Raw genomic sequence first — 16,131 nt, 5'->3', positions numbered from 1 at the left:
AAAAAGGAATCATAAAATCAACAACAACAACAAACACATTACTATCATTGTCAAGACATCATCATCATCATTATCATGACCAGACCATCATTGTCAACATCATTGTTATCAATATCATTACAAAGAAACATCAAATAATAATAATAATCATCAGTACATCATCACAATTATAATCATCATTATAACTGGTTCCGTCTTCAAAATAATCATCACCAGTAAATAATGATCATCATCATCATCATCATAATCATAATTTCACCCTGTCCTATGCATTAAAAAAAGTATAATGAAAATCGGATTTATTCATTTGATTTTCAGTATTTGACACCTTCATGACGGAAGATATCAGTAAAGAAAACTACATTGACAATACTAGAAAAAGGAAAACCTTTAAGTTTGGCCAAAATATCCCTCTCGTTCCCCATTTTAACCGTGATATTGTTTGTCAATTCTTTAAATTGGTTTTGAGATTTCCCCTCTGAAAAAAAAAAACATCAATGTTTTAAAATATCCCGGGAAATTTAAAAACCCAGAAAAAATATTCAAAATTAAATTTTGGGAATTTAATTAAGGGGGGGGGCCCCTTTTTACGCAACGAATAAAACTTGGGGAAATCTTTTACTCGTCCGCATCTTAAAACAATTGTAAAAAATATAGTTTCCCAAAAAACAGGGGGCTTTTAATAGAAATACCCCAAATTTTTAAAACCGGTTAAAGCCCCCAAATTAAATTGCATGTAAAAATATTTTTTGGAAAAATGTGTGTCCTCTCTATACCGGGACTTTTTTTTTTAAAAGATTGAACCATCAACACTTTCAAAAAATAATTTTTTAATAAATTTTTTCATTAAAAATAAATTTATAAAAAATAATAATTTTTTTAGTAAATATTATAAATTAAATCATAAAAAAAAAGGGTTTTAAAATCATCGCCATCATAAAATACGAAATATTTTAAAAAACACTGTTTTCGTTATAAAAATGGCCCCAAAAATAGAGGGTCAAGTTTTTTTTGTTTTTTGATTTTTTTCCCCTTTCCCAAAATGTTGATTTTAAAATTTTTAGTGAAATATAAGTTTTATCAAAACTTGTTCTATACATTAAAAATACAGTATAAGACGAAAATAGGATTTTATTTCATATAAATGTTCAATATTTGATTACCTTCATGACGGAAGATTTCAGCTAAAAAACTGCATTGAAAATAATGTAAAAAAAATCCCTTTAAGTTTTGCGCCCAAAAATCCCCCTTTCGTTTTCCATTTTTCACCGTGATATTGTTTGTCAAAATTCTTGAGATTTGGTTTTTAAGACTTTGCACTGAAAAAATAACTACATTATATAATGATTTTATATACCAAAGATTATTTCACATTTTTGGATCTTAATAAGGGTGGCGTTCTTAAACGCAAAATATAACTAGCTCGTTTTTAAGCTCTTACAGCGCAACCGGATAATGCTCACCCGGAGGAGCAAGATGCGGTGAAAAAAGGGATTTGTATTTAAATTAAAATTTTTCAAAATTTTCCCCTTTTTTGAGTTTTACATAACTATTAGCCAAAAATTAAGTGTGGGCCATTGTTTCCCCTTCTAAACCAATTTTAACATTTTTCTTTTCAATATAATAACATTTTTATATGGGAACAAATTATGTTTCAAAAAGATAATTTTTTAGAATTTTTTAAAATATTTTCATTTAAAAAGGCAAAATTTTAAAAACCCCGAATAAAAGGAAAATTAAAATGACCCAAAAATTTATTTGAAATAATTTTAAAGAAAAAATTCGAAATTAATTTATTCTTCATATCTATTTGCCACAAATATTTAAAAATATGGGGTAATTTTTTCTAAAACAGGGTGGGGCCTACCTTCCTTTTTGACTGCTTTCTTTTTATTTGTTTCATTTCTGAAAGTCCTCGAATTTTTAATCTTGAATATCCAAAGCTGTCTTTTTTATTTCCACAAGTGTATTCAAGACAGTTTCTTCTGTTTTCCTTATTTCGTTCTGCATGGTTTCTACTTTAATCTCCGTGCGTATCATTTTTTCAAGAAGCTTTTCCTCGTAAGAAAACTTGGAGCATACCGGTTCAGTAGCATAAAGTTGTATTAGGACAGAAAACGCAAAAAACACAATGAACATCATTTTTGTCGCTGTTCGTATGAAACCCCTTTTCAGACTGGCAAATAATGATCACATTACATAGAAAACAGTGGGTTTTTTTTAAATAATTTAGAATGTGAGGGATATTAAAAAAGTTTCAAACTTCTTTTACTAAGGTGTTGAAAAAATGTTTATTTTGAGACTCATTTGACATTTATCTTTTAAACGTTGGAAATAATATAAAAAGATCTAAACAACTGGAAGTTACCAGGTCACCTATTTTTTTACCTTTATAACAGTGTTCCATTATTTAAGATCAAATCAAAAATCTGGATAAAGTGTGATCCCTCGGAAGCATTATTCACAACAAAATTAACTGAAAACTGCAGACTCGGTTTTATTGAGTCTGTACATGAGGGATAATGAAAATCTGCAACATCCCCAACGCCCCCAGCACCGGCATGAGCAGAACTCAATTTTCAATAGCGATACCCAATTTTCGACACTTAAAAGTGTTGGAATCAATGATCCCGAAGGACCAGAAAATATAACAACACTTAAGTAAAGTACGGGCAACTTTTTACAGACAATTGATTTTAAAAATGTTTTCTAGATTTTCATGTTATTGGACTTAGTGACCTTTTTTCATTCAAGACGACAACTGACTAAGCGAGTTTCAGATACAATAATATATTGAAATTTGTGATTCCAAGACTGTATCTTTCGTATCATAAAATAAAATTCGTATTTAAACTCCAATAAGATGTTATAAAAAGAAATATTTTGGCAAAGTTTGATTCAGATCCATTCGCGTCTTTGACCTCCAAGTGTTAAAACTCAAAGGTTCCTAATGTTTGTACGGATGAACTAGATTTTTTTTGCTCAACGTGGCTTTACGTACAAACATTATCACAAACGAACAAAAACTGACAGGATTTCTCTTTTTAAATGCAAACGATGTTTTAATTTGACTGGATCTGGTGAGCTCTTTTCTTTCTAGGATTATATTAAACATTTTCGGATTTGTTAAAATAACATCAAACTTTCTGACGAATATTCATGACTTCATTAGTGTTAACAACCTTTAGTGTTCACCACTGAGCGAAACGTGAGCTATAACAGAATTTTCACAATTTTGAACAGCAGATAAGTTTTCAAATTGGTTTTGTTATGTTTCATTCAAGAATTAATGACTTTGAAAACTTGTTTTTAAATTCTTATTCTTAATAAGTATTTGTATTTTAACACAATACCCAAATGTATCATTGCCTTAAATCCCTTATGAGCATGATCACAAAAAATCAATCTCTATAATATTATTAAACATCATTAATTTTTGTAAATTATTACAACAGATAAATGTTCTATTATGTATGCAAAAACGAAACAATATATGAAGCTATATCATGTAAAAAGTAAAATATGAAACAAAACAATAAATCCAGGAATAACAAAAACAGTAGTAGTTAGTAGTTGCATCCTTAAATATAACATGTAACGAAAAGGAAAGGTCTTTCGAACATGGGAATATATGTTATTTGAATGCATTTTTTGTATAGATAAAATGTAATTGAATAAACATTCCGATTAGCTATATTAAATAAGTATTATTTTTTTATTTCAATACAGTATTAAATATCCAATGTGCGTTAACCAACCGGCATTTGCGAACTGAAAATCACAAAATTAGAAGTAAAATGAATTTCAAGCGTAAGTAATTGTGTTTTCTTACATTGTAAATGAAAATGTTAAAGATATTATTTTGATAAATAATTATCATTCAATTATATTGTACGGGTTAATCAGATTTCTTTTATGTCTACATTCATAACAAGAATCGGTTTGTATTAATGATGCTTTTTCAACTTTCCCTTTGCAAATATGTTATTGCCGTGAAATGACAAGAATGATGGTGCTTTATTTACTACTAAGGGTTTCAATGAAAACACTTAACATTGCAAACATACAATGACTTTACAGTCATAATGGATGAATGTCTTTATTCTATTTAGGCGATCTTATCACATTTTGCAGGGTTGAACTCAAGATGAAACCGGAAAATTATGATGATCTTCTTGACATGGCAATGTTATCTAGTATAGCGATAAGTTGCTGACATGTTATACAAGTGCTCGCCAAAAATAGTGTAGTCACGTCGCACGAAATGATATGTTAATATTTTGTACACCGTGACAAATTACTCCTATCATCGAGAGACAATACATAAAAATTCAATGTTTTATCTCCATATCCCCAGTCGGCGTAAAGATTAAACATGTAACACCGCACTTCAAAGTGCGTTATGTACTTTGGGGTCCAACCCTATAGTGTGTAACCTAATGTTAATTGATTTCTAGCTGAAAACTATTATTTTAAAAGAATTATCCCAAGTGGAAGAGGCCTGTAGAAGAGAATAAACCTGATAATGTATAACATAAACCCTAAAGAAAGATGATTTAGAAAATTTAATGAGTTAAAATATTACATAATTTACGCTTCCATATTTTATATATATACTATCAAAAGTGTTTATATATATCAAAATAGTTTAAAAGTTATATACTCACTAGCTGAATATGTTTGCGGCTAAAAAATCATCACATTCAAGTGGGCTATTTCTTATTGACCAAGCTCTTAGACGAATTTACTTAGTATCATGCAGACGTTTGAATCTGCCTCTGCAGGCCTTCAACTGGCCTAAATAAAAAAGTCGGTAAAAAAAAAGGAAAGTTTCGAAGCAAAAAGTAAAAAAAAGTAGGAACATTTTCAGTAAAAAATGGGTCAAAGACAGAAAAGGCCGGGTTGCATTTGTATACCAAATATCATGAGGCTGTGATGTTACAAAAAATGTTTACCATTGACCATTAATGTCAAAAATTTAACTAAGTTGGTAAACAGGAAGTGGATGAGCGACAGACCTGAAATCGAATCCCACAGTATGGGACCATGAGGCAATGCTATATGCTAAATATTATAATTTCCTACCATTGGCCATTAATGTCGAAAATTTAACTATGTCGGTAAATAGGAAATTAATGATCGACAGATCTGAAAATGGATCCCACAGTATGTGACCACTAGTTAATGGTGTATGCAAAATATCAAAAGGCTGTGATAAGTAGTTGCTGTGAAAATAGTTACGAAAATTTCCTATCATTTACCATTAATGTCACAAATTTAACTAAGTCGGTAAACAGGAAGTGGATGACCGACAGACCTGAAATCTAATCCCACCGTATGAAACCCTGTGTCAATGCTGTATGCCAAAAATCATGAAGCTGTGATGAGCAGTTGCTGAGAAAACTGTTAAGAAAATTTCCTACCATTGACCATTAATGTCGGAAATTTAACTAAGTCGATAAACAAGAAGTAGATGAGCAACAGACCTGAAATCTAATCCCACGGTATGGGACCATGTGTCAATGCTGTATTCCAAATATCAAGAGGCTGTGATAAGTACTTGCTGAGAAAACTGTTACGAAAATTTCTTACCATTGACCATTAATGTTGAAAATTTAACCAAGTCGATAAACAGGAAGTGGATGAGCGACAGACCTAAAATCGAATCCAACGGTATAGGACCACGTGTCAATGCTGTATGCCAAATATAAATGGGCTGTGATAAGTAGTTGCTGAGAAAACTGTTACGAAAGTTTTCCCCGCCCTCCCGCCGCCCAACATACTATAACCCGGGTTTGCACCAGTGCAACCCGGCCAAAAAGTAGGAATAATAGGTACTATTTTACATGAATGCACCATTAAAACTAATGTTCTTTTTATGTTCAAAATAATTTAACTGCTACCTTGATTGGTGGCTATTCTCACAATTAAAGAAAGTTCTGTTACTTGTAAAGTTTCTGCAGGTGAAATGTGTGACCATTTGCTGCACTCAACTTTCAAAACAAAGACTATATGGGGGCATGTCACACATTTTACCAGCATAAACTTGCCAATTTGACTGCATTTCCATCTTTTAAAATATTTAATAGAGATCTTATTTACCTTATTTTATTTAAATGTCCACCAGTATTGGGAGGCACAATTGTTTTGCAGCATCCATTTCAACTTTGTGTCCTGTCCATATTTTGTCAATTTTGGATAGATTTTAAAACAATTGTGTATAAATATGAATCACATTGGCATGATGTGTTGTGACCTAAATCAAGGTTCATACTTTTAAGGTCCACATCACACTCAAAGGATTTTTTTCTTAAAATACCCTGATGTTCGTGTTCAATCAATAGTTCCTAGATGGATTAAAAAAAATCTATGCATTTATGTGTTCAACATAATAATAATGTGTCACGTGCAAGAATCTGGTCCCTGGCTCAAAAGTCAAAGTCACAGTCATGATATGAATTTTTATAAAAGTGCACTGTCAAACTTGTTGTCATTCCAGAATGGATTAAAATTTACTACCCACAAAAGTACCATGACAAATTCAACATAATGGGTTTGCGACCAACATGGATCCATACCAGCCTGCGCATCCACCAGTCTGATCAGGATCTATGCTGTTCGGTATAAGTTTTTCTACTTGTTAAAGGGTTTTGTAAGTGAACAGCATGAATCCTGATCAGACTGCGCGGATGGACAGGCTGGTCTGGAACACATACTGGTCGCAAACGCAATATGTTGGTTTTGTCATGGCGCTGCTCATTGATGTATTGAACATGTGTTGTGAGTAGTAATTGTAGTGCAACACATGCCTAGATCAATCAAGAAAAAACATTGTTACTTTGGGTGGGTATCTCAAAATATGTATGTTTAGATGACCATCAAATCTTGTCAGACACATACAATACATTAAATGTCGACTATGATTACATTATGCTATACCTGCATGGATGGACTTTAATATTCTGTCTGTTTATATGTTTCTGCCTGGGATTTTGTTAAAGGTCGACCTTTTCTACGCATACGTCTTGGTGTGACCAAACCTCTTGTGTTTGGATACAACATTATGTCAAATGACCATTTGATTCACTTTTCGAGTTCAATTAACAAGGATCGAACCACGAACCCCTGGATTACTTATCTGCGTGCGGACTAATAACCAGAGGAAACGGGAATACAAAATGTCTCTCTTAAAATTGATGATATTACGTACTAAATGATGATCAAAACAAAACAAAGACAATCAAATTGTTTTAATCTTTATATCAAAGCTCATTTGTAGGGGAATACAACATATAAACTTTCTATCATGTATGCAAAAACAGTAGAAAACAAAGCAAATATATGAATCTAATTATCATGTAACAAAGGGAAAGTAAAACAATAAACCTTAATGAAGGAAATATTTTTTGTCCATAGCATAAAGGCCAAGAGAGGCCTTTTGTATAAGAAGCTTGAAAATTTAAACTATACTCAGATTGGTCTTCAATCTTCAAGTTTTTGTAGAATAAATTTAATTTTTAACACAAGTCTGCTAATACACTACTATCATTGGTCAATTTCGAATAGCATATATCCCAAATTAACCAATCAAATGATTGCATAATGGACTGGTGCACTAAGTATTTTTTTTTAATTTTGAGATAATTGTAAGATAATGAATTTCTTTCTCCGCATGCTGTAATAGTCCAATTCATAAATTTTCAATTTCAGTCACACAAATAATATTTTTTGTAAATGATGTTATTTAATCATAAAATACAAACTGACACTTCTGAATAAATATAAATTAAAATAAGAACTAAAATTGTCCTTGTTTCATAAAAATTTCATAAAACACCTTTAAATAAGAACTGAAATTGTCGTTGTTTCATAAAACAACTAACTTGCATCAACTTTTTTAATTCTTTTAATCCAGTGATGACAGCTGTAATTAATACCAAGGTGCATGTCTCATTGTTAATTGCCACTCAAGCACTGTCAAGGTCACATGACTACTATTTTTAGCTTCACTAGCTTCTCAGCCTCCATTGCAATATCTGCACTGGATGTTATAAAACATTTTTCTGAGCTATATCATAAATCTCAGGATTTTCATTGGTTAGTGTATACTATTTGCAAACTTTGAACAAATCAAATACATGAGATTTAAGCATGAGCGGTACATAGTTCAATTCAGTACCAAGAAACAATAATACAGAAAAGAAACCTTCAAAATAAACATAGTATGAGTGAACCAGGTGTTGCATTGTGATCTTTTTTATTGTATATTTGTTAATTTTCAAATTCTTAAAAAGTCAGAATTCCTCAGTCCATCTTTAAGTCAGAATTCCTCAGTCCATCTTTATATTAAAACAATGTATATCAAAATTAAAGCAGAATATCTCAACATAAACATATTTTCTAAATGCTGCTTAAACAAAAGAAAGTCCAATTCAAAAAAATTACATTAAATGTTTTGTTGCATTAATTGAACTTGTTTAGGAAATAAATGCATTATCCGAAGAGAAATTAATTCAGTAGACATAACTTACTGCATAGACTTTACTGACAGAAGCAATCTTAGTATTTTCATTACGAGTGCAAAAATATTAACAAGCCTGTATTGTAATATAATGCAATATAGTCAATTAACCCATATTGCAATTAGAACAAGAGCTGTCGGTAGGACAGCAACGCTCGACTATTCTTAGTGCTTGATAGTAAAAAAAACTTGATTAAAAGGTAAAATTTTCTCAGTAGAGAAAAGGGCATTTTTTTTATTTATATCCATATTACAGTTATAGGCCTTGGAGAGAGTCCTATTATGCTCTCAAAGAAGAGCATAAAAGTTCAACATGTTTCAAAGCCTTATGTCAATGAACTTTGAAAATATTTGAGGTGTTACAAAAAGTTTAACGTAAATTCTAAGTCGAAAAAGGGGCATAATTCTGTCAAAATGCTTGATAGAGTTACCTCCTCCTGTTTACAGGTTGGGGTTATGATGGTCAACAAGTACATGCAAGGTTTTAAGGCCATATGTCAATGGACTATGAAAATATCTGAGATATTACAAAAACTGTAACGTAAATTCTTAGTCAAAAAAGGGGCATAATTCTGTCAAAATGCTTGATAGAGTTACCTTCTCCTGTCTACAGGTTGGGGTCATGATGGTGAACAAGTGTGCAAAGTTTCAATGGACTTTGAAAATATTCAAGGTATTACAAAAACTTTAACGTAAATGCTAAGTCGAACAAGAGCACCGCTAGGCGGAGCATTATATGCCCGAAAGTGTTTTTTTTTTTTAGTAAGGATGAAGCATTTGTAAGATATGGGAATTAGCTGTTCATCCTATAAAATTTTACAGCTGTAGGTTGATTAATACTTAAGTTATTAATAATGACCTTAACCTTTGACCTTGTGACCCCAAAATCAATAGGGGTCTTCTACATTATATGGACAATCATCCTAAGAAGTTTGAATATTGTGGGCCAAATGGAACTTTAATTGTACTCTAGAAACTGTTTTCAGTATTAAGGTAAAAGTGACTTTGACCTTTGACCTTGTGACCCCAAAATCAATAGGGGTCTTCTACCCAATATGGACAATCATCCTATGAAGATTGAATAAAGTGGGCCAAATGGAACTTACGTTATGCTCCGGAAACTGTTTTTGGTTTTAAGGTAATTGTGACCTTGACCTTTGACCTAGTGACCCCAAAATCAATAGGGGTATTTTGCCCAATATCAACAATCATCCTATGAAGTTTGAATATTGTGGGCCAAATGGAACTTAAGTTATGCTCCGGAAACTGTTTTCAGTTTTCAGGATATAGTGACCTTGACCCTTAACCTTTTGACCCCAAAATCAATAGGGGTCTTCTACCCAATATGGACAATCATCCTATGAAGTTTGAACATTGTTGGCCAAATGGAACTTAAGTTATGCTCCGGAAACTGTTTTCAGTATCAAAGTAATAGTGACCTTGACCTTTGACCTTGTGACCCCAAAATCAATAGGGTCTTCTACCCAATATGGACAATCATCCTACGATTTTGAACAGTGTGGGCCAAATGGAATTTAAGTTATGCTCCGGAAACTGTTTCAGTATCAAGGTAATAGTGACCTTGACCTTTGACCTTTTGACCCCAAAATCAATAGGGTCTTCTACCCAATATGGACAATCATCCTATGAAGTTTGAACATTGTTGGCCAAATGGAACTTAACTTATGCTCCGGAAACCAAATTGCTAACAGACGGACGGACGTACGGACGGACGGACAGACAGACAGACAGACAGACAGACGGACGCCAGGGGGTATAACATAATATGCCCTTTCGGGCATATAAAAAGAGGCATAATTCTGTCAAAATGCTTGATACAGTTACCTCCTCCTGTCTACAGGTTGGGGTCATGATGGTGAATAAGTGTGCAAAGTTTCAAAGCCATATGTCAATGGACTTTGAAAATATTTGAACTATTACAAAAACTTTAACGTAAATTCTAAGTCGAAAAAGGGGCATAATTCTGTCAAAATGCTTGATAAAGTTACCTCCTCCTGTCTACAGGTTGGGGTCATGATAGTGAACAAGTGTGCAAAGTTTCAAAGCCATATGTCAATGGACTTTGAAAATATTTGAACTATTACAAAAACTTTAACATAAATGGTTACGCCGACGCCGACGCAGACGCCGACGCTCGGGTGACTACAATAGCTCTAGTTATTCTTATCGAATAGTCGAGCTAAAAATTATATTAATCTAAAGCAACTGTTTATTTTAAAATGGACTTGAATTGACTATTAATATTAACGTTTTGACGTTTTAAGCTTAACGATAGTTTCTGATCCTTTTCAATAAAAGTCCATGATTTTAAAAAAAATATTCAAAGCTCTACAAAATACTAATAAAACTTTTATTTTAAATATGTTTGACAGGTTAACGTTTGTACAGATTTAAGCCCAAAAAATATGTTTGTAAATTTACTTGCAAACTTGCAGTGCTCTGAAGAGTTAGGGTGTATCTTTTAACATCCCTGGCTGTTACCAGAATATAACATTTTAAAGAGGAGATGTCTCTTGAAAAATGATGCCAGACTTGTGAACATTGTCATACATGATGAGTGTGTTACAATAAACAATTATGTAAAGTTTAAATAATATACCATTTATAGTCACAAAGAAGAAAAGTGGAAGAAAAACAAGTTACAAATATACAATTTCACAAAAAAAGAAAATTAAAAAAAACACTAACAAATTTCAAATTTTCAAGTTCAAAATGAAAATACTTATGGAACCCCAGGCGCTAGACTTATAACTCTAATCACATATGATGTAGATGTTGATAATGAATGTATATTTAATTTACATTTGAAGTAAAACCATGGAGAAATAAGAGAAGTAAGAATGAATTAGAAAAACTCAAAGTTTAAGGACGTATTTCTGGAAATATGGATGCTAGATTGATAAACCTTGTCATATTATTATGAGGTGGGAGTTGGAAGTAAAACTTATCAGAAATGGAGGTGTTTGAGTGAAAATAATAATTTCCAGAAAAAAAATAGTAAAGCTAGAATATTGATTTTTTACACATGATTTGAGTGATTATAAGAAACATATACACGTATATGATAATTGAAGTATATATAAATAATGTTATAAAATAACAACATTTTACATGATCATTCTAAGTTCAAGGGGGTAGTTCTGATATTTTTTGAGTTGTATACCTTGTCACATATGGTGTCGTATATTTAATCAGAAACATTTATTTGAAGTTTGAAGTAAATACCACTTATAGTGAAAAAGCGTAAAAACGAGGTTGCCGGCGCTTGGTAAGTATAATATTCCCTATTGTCAGGATTAAAATGATGTGTAAAATCTCCATACTGTCAAATTTTCAGTCCTATTTGAGTAATATTAATATTTTTATATCTGCCATATTTTAAGCCTATTTGTTGCCACCACATTTTTAAACAAAGGAAGAAAAGAAAAGAAAAAGATGTGCATAATCTCCAAACTGCCATCTACCTATATTTCAAGTTTCATAAAAGTTTCATAAAAATATTTTAGTCCTTTTTTGCTTTGTCACGGGATCCAGTTTTTTTTTTGTTAATTTTGCCATATTTCAGTCTATTTGTTGCCATAGCAACTACAGTTGTCAACATAGGAAGACAAGAAAAAGACGTGCATAATCTCCCCATATATCAAGTTTCATTAAAATGTTTTCAGGACTTTCAGTTTTGCGGACGGATAGGCGGACGTGTCAACATTGGTATTGGAGTTGGAGTTTATGTACTTTTTCTTTGATCTTTATGTGGCACTTTTCAATATAAACCAGTAAAATTACCACATAAACAAGTCGGTTTGTGATTTCCTTCTTTTTTTAACTAATATTTTGGACGAAATGAAGATCATAGACCATTGGATGTTTGCCCGAACTGACTGACGGACAGACGGGCGGAGGGTCAACTTTAAGTTCCCAACGGTTGAACCGGTAGGGGACTAATAAAAATGTTGACTATGTACTTATAAACATTCCACTGAAAGTATTCATGATGTGCAAGTTATGTGTATATAAAACGTAAGCCGTGCTACCAGATGTACTTGCCACCCAAACACGCCCTCCTGACTTCATTCTTACAATGGCCGATACCGAACTGCAAGTATAAGAATCCGTGTCGTAATTTATCGATCTTGCAACAAATGTGCTATCCAAGACTAGTCCAATAGGAGAATATTTACTGTTTGCAGTACAGACATGTACAGTAAAGAAGTAAGTTCCCTCTACGGGTGCTGTGAATATACCCGTTGACTTGTCATATCCTGATCCCTCGTTTGTAATTATACTTTCAAATACTAGCACTTCATTTTTGGTATCAAGGACCAAATCCTTGACATTGTGAACATGGAATGCTACACTTGGTTGTATTATTGATTCTGTAAATACAAAATTACTTCCTTTTTTAGTATCTATGGTATACTGAAAAGGATCAAACTCAGTTGAATTATTTTTATTATAAAAAACCTAAACATTATGTAAAATTTCCAGATATTCATAGAATTTTAACCTAAAACATAAAAGACGAAAACATAATGTTCTCGAGTTGCTTTCAAGTATCTAAAATAAAATAGCAGTTTAATTATTCGTTTATTTTTGAGTTACCATTCATAGACAAAAAAAAACAGTAAAGCAGTAACGAAATACTTAAATAAAAAAGATGAACTACGAAAATCAGGTTAAATCATTTGATGTTCAGTACTTGATCATTATCACCATCATTACATCATTATCTTATTCTTAATAATCATCATCAGCATCATCATCACAACATCATCATGATCATGCAATTATTACCATCATCAATAGAAAATCAACATCAGTACATCATAATCATTATCAACATCATCATCATCATTATCATTCAATAATCATCACCATCATCAGTAGAACATCGACATCTGTAGGTCATCATTTTCATTACCAGTACATCATCATCATCATCATCATCATCAACAACAACAACAACAACAACAACAACAACAACAACAACAATACTTATTATTATCATTATCATCATTAGCAGCAGCATCAATGCATCTACGTTAGTATCATCAATATCATCACCAGCATTACCATCATCGTCAGTACATTATAATCATCACCATTATCAGCACATCTTCAAAATTAACCAAAAGGACATCATCATCATCAACAACAACAATAGCAAAATTACTATCATTGTCACGACATCATCAATATCATCATTATCATGACCAGATTATCATTATCATCATCATTGTAATCAGTACCATAGCAACAAATCATCACATAAAAATAATAATCATCAGTACATCATCACAATTATCATCATCATCATCAATATTACTGGTACCGTCTGGCGTCATCAAAATAATCATCACAAGTAAATCATTAACATCATCACCATAATCATGTTATCACCCTCTTTTATACAATAAAAACAGTATTACGAAAATCGGATTTATTCGTTTGACGATAAGTTTTTGATACCTTCATGACGGAATATATTAGTAAATAAAACTACATTGGCAATATTTAAAAAAAAACACCTTTAAGCTTGGCCAAGATATCCCTTTCGGTCTCCATTTTCACCGTGATATTGTTTGTCAATTCTTTAAATTGGTTTGCGAATTGCTCTGAAAAATATTATCATCAATGATTTATTTACCGAAATGTTAATATCAGAAATAAATTTAACAATTACATCTTGCATCTTTATTAGGGTGGCGCCGTCACGCAACAAATATAGCTCTCCAGGGATCTTTATTCGTCGACATCTTACAACGAATACGAAATCGTATATAGCTCCCAACAAAGAGTATACGTCAAGATGCACCTTTTTGACGGATAGAGCTCTCAAAGTATAAGCATGCAATGCAATAAATATTTTGGCATAGGGTTTCTTGTACACTCAGACATTTTTTTTTTTAAATTGAACATTAACATCATCATCATCACAATAATTATTATCATCAGTATCATTACCAGTTACATCATCGAAATAATGATAATTAGTATCTCATCATCATAATCATCATTTACGGTTCATCATCACCATCATCAATTCGACATAATTAAAAATACTAATTCGTTATCAAATGACCTTATATTAAGCAAATCGTTTGTTTGTTGTTGTTTTTTGTTTTTGTTTTTTTTTGCTCCGATGTGATTCATGTAACATAGGTCAAACGATGTTCTTCTATACATTAAAAATAGTATAAAGAAAATCGGATTTTTCATTTGATGTTCAGTAGTTGATAATTTCATGACGGAAGGTATCAGTGAAGAAAACTACATTGAAATAATGAAAACAGTACCTTCACGTTTGGCCAAAATGTTCCCTTCATTGTCCACTTTCACCGTGATATTGTTTGTCAATTCTTCAAATTGGTTTGAGATTTGCTCTGAAAAAAAAAACATGACATCATGATTAATATACCGAAATGTTATTACACATCGGATCTTCATCAGGCTGGCGCTGTTACGCAACTAATATATAACTCGTTTGTTAACTCTTAAAAGAGCTATATGTCTTACAGCTCTCTCCGGAGAGCTATATACATCGAGAGCTAAATGAGGTGTCATACGGCGTAAATTGGATTATTATTAGTTATTTTCACATTTCGCCTTTATGAGATTTCATTTCAATATATAACATTTATATAACAGTTAATCATACTCAAAGTATTGATTGTTTGAAAGCACTTGTATATGAAAATAAATACATGTAAGTTATATTCATTCATAAGTCATTGTTTAACCGAGTCAATAAAATCATCGATACGGTCTTTAGTGTAAAATCTTTAGTAAACATTCGTAATATATTCTTTATATCTATTTTCACAAAAATAAAAATATACTTTTCTTAAAACAAAAGGACTTACCTTTCTTTGACTGCATTTCTTTTATTTGTTCATTTCTGAAGTCCTCGAATTTATCTTGAATATCCAAAGCTGTCTTTTTTATTTCCACAAGTGTATTCAAGACAGTTTCTTCTGTTTTCTTTATTTCATTCTGCGTGGTTTCTACTTTAATCTCCGTGCGTATCATTTTTTCAAGAAGCTTTTCCTCGTAAGAAAACTTGGAGCATACCGGTTCAGTGGCAGAAGAAAAACGAGCAGCAAGAAGTTGTATTAGGACAAAAAACACAAAGTACACAATGAACACCATTTTTGTTGCTGTTTACAACCCCTTTTCAGACTGGCAAAATGATCACATTACATAGAAAACAGTTTTGTTTTTTTTAAATAATTTAGAAAGTGAGGGATATTGAAAAAGTTGCAAACTGATTAAATGAAGGTGATGAAAAAAATGTTTATTTTGAGACTCATTCGACATTCATCTTTTAAACGTTGGAAATAATATAAGAAGAGCTTAACAACTGGAAGTTACCAGGTCACCTATTTTTGACCTTTATAACAGTGTTCCATTATTTAAGATAAAATAAAAAATCTGTATAAAGTTTGATCCCTCGGAAGCATAAACCACACAAAATTACATGGTCATTGTAGACTCGGTTTGATCGATTCTGTACATGAGGGATGATGAAAATGTGCAAAATCCCTCACGTCACCTAGCACCGGCATGAGCAGTACTTAATTTTCAAGAGCGGT

The 16,131-nt window shown here is 31.9% G+C and overlaps 1 protein-coding gene across 2 annotated transcripts in view; it reads right to left on the bottom strand.

Annotated features, from left to right (window-relative positions):
- Window positions 1–14,973, bottom strand: part of LOC132731053 (complement C1q-like protein 2) — a 44,133-nt gene extending 29,160 nt beyond the window's left edge. The window contains exons 1-3 of one of the 2 annotated variants that reach the window (XM_060717162.1): window positions 14,836–14,973; window positions 14,068–14,154; window positions 7,844–12,915 (exon numbers count right to left, since the gene is read on the bottom strand). In XM_060717162.1, the coding sequence (XP_060573145.1) occupies window positions 12,497–12,915; window positions 14,068–14,154; window positions 14,836–14,938 (609 nt within the window). In that variant the 5' untranslated portion in view covers window positions 14,939–14,973 and the 3' untranslated portion in view covers window positions 7,844–12,496. Of the gene's footprint in view, window positions 1–7,843; window positions 12,916–14,067; window positions 14,155–14,835 lie in introns of those variants that run through there. The other variant, XM_060717163.1, reaches the window with a different exon arrangement.
- Between the last annotated feature and the right edge of the window lie 1,158 nt (window positions 14,974–16,131).

Source organism: Ruditapes philippinarum, unplaced genomic scaffold, assembly GCF_026571515.1.
Source record: "Ruditapes philippinarum isolate M1 unplaced genomic scaffold, ASM2657151v2 ctg1239_1_1_1_1, whole genome shotgun sequence".
Classification (NCBI taxonomy): domain Eukaryota; kingdom Metazoa; phylum Mollusca; class Bivalvia; order Venerida; family Veneridae; genus Ruditapes; species Ruditapes philippinarum.
This window is presented reverse-complemented; position numbering and strand designations above follow the sequence as displayed.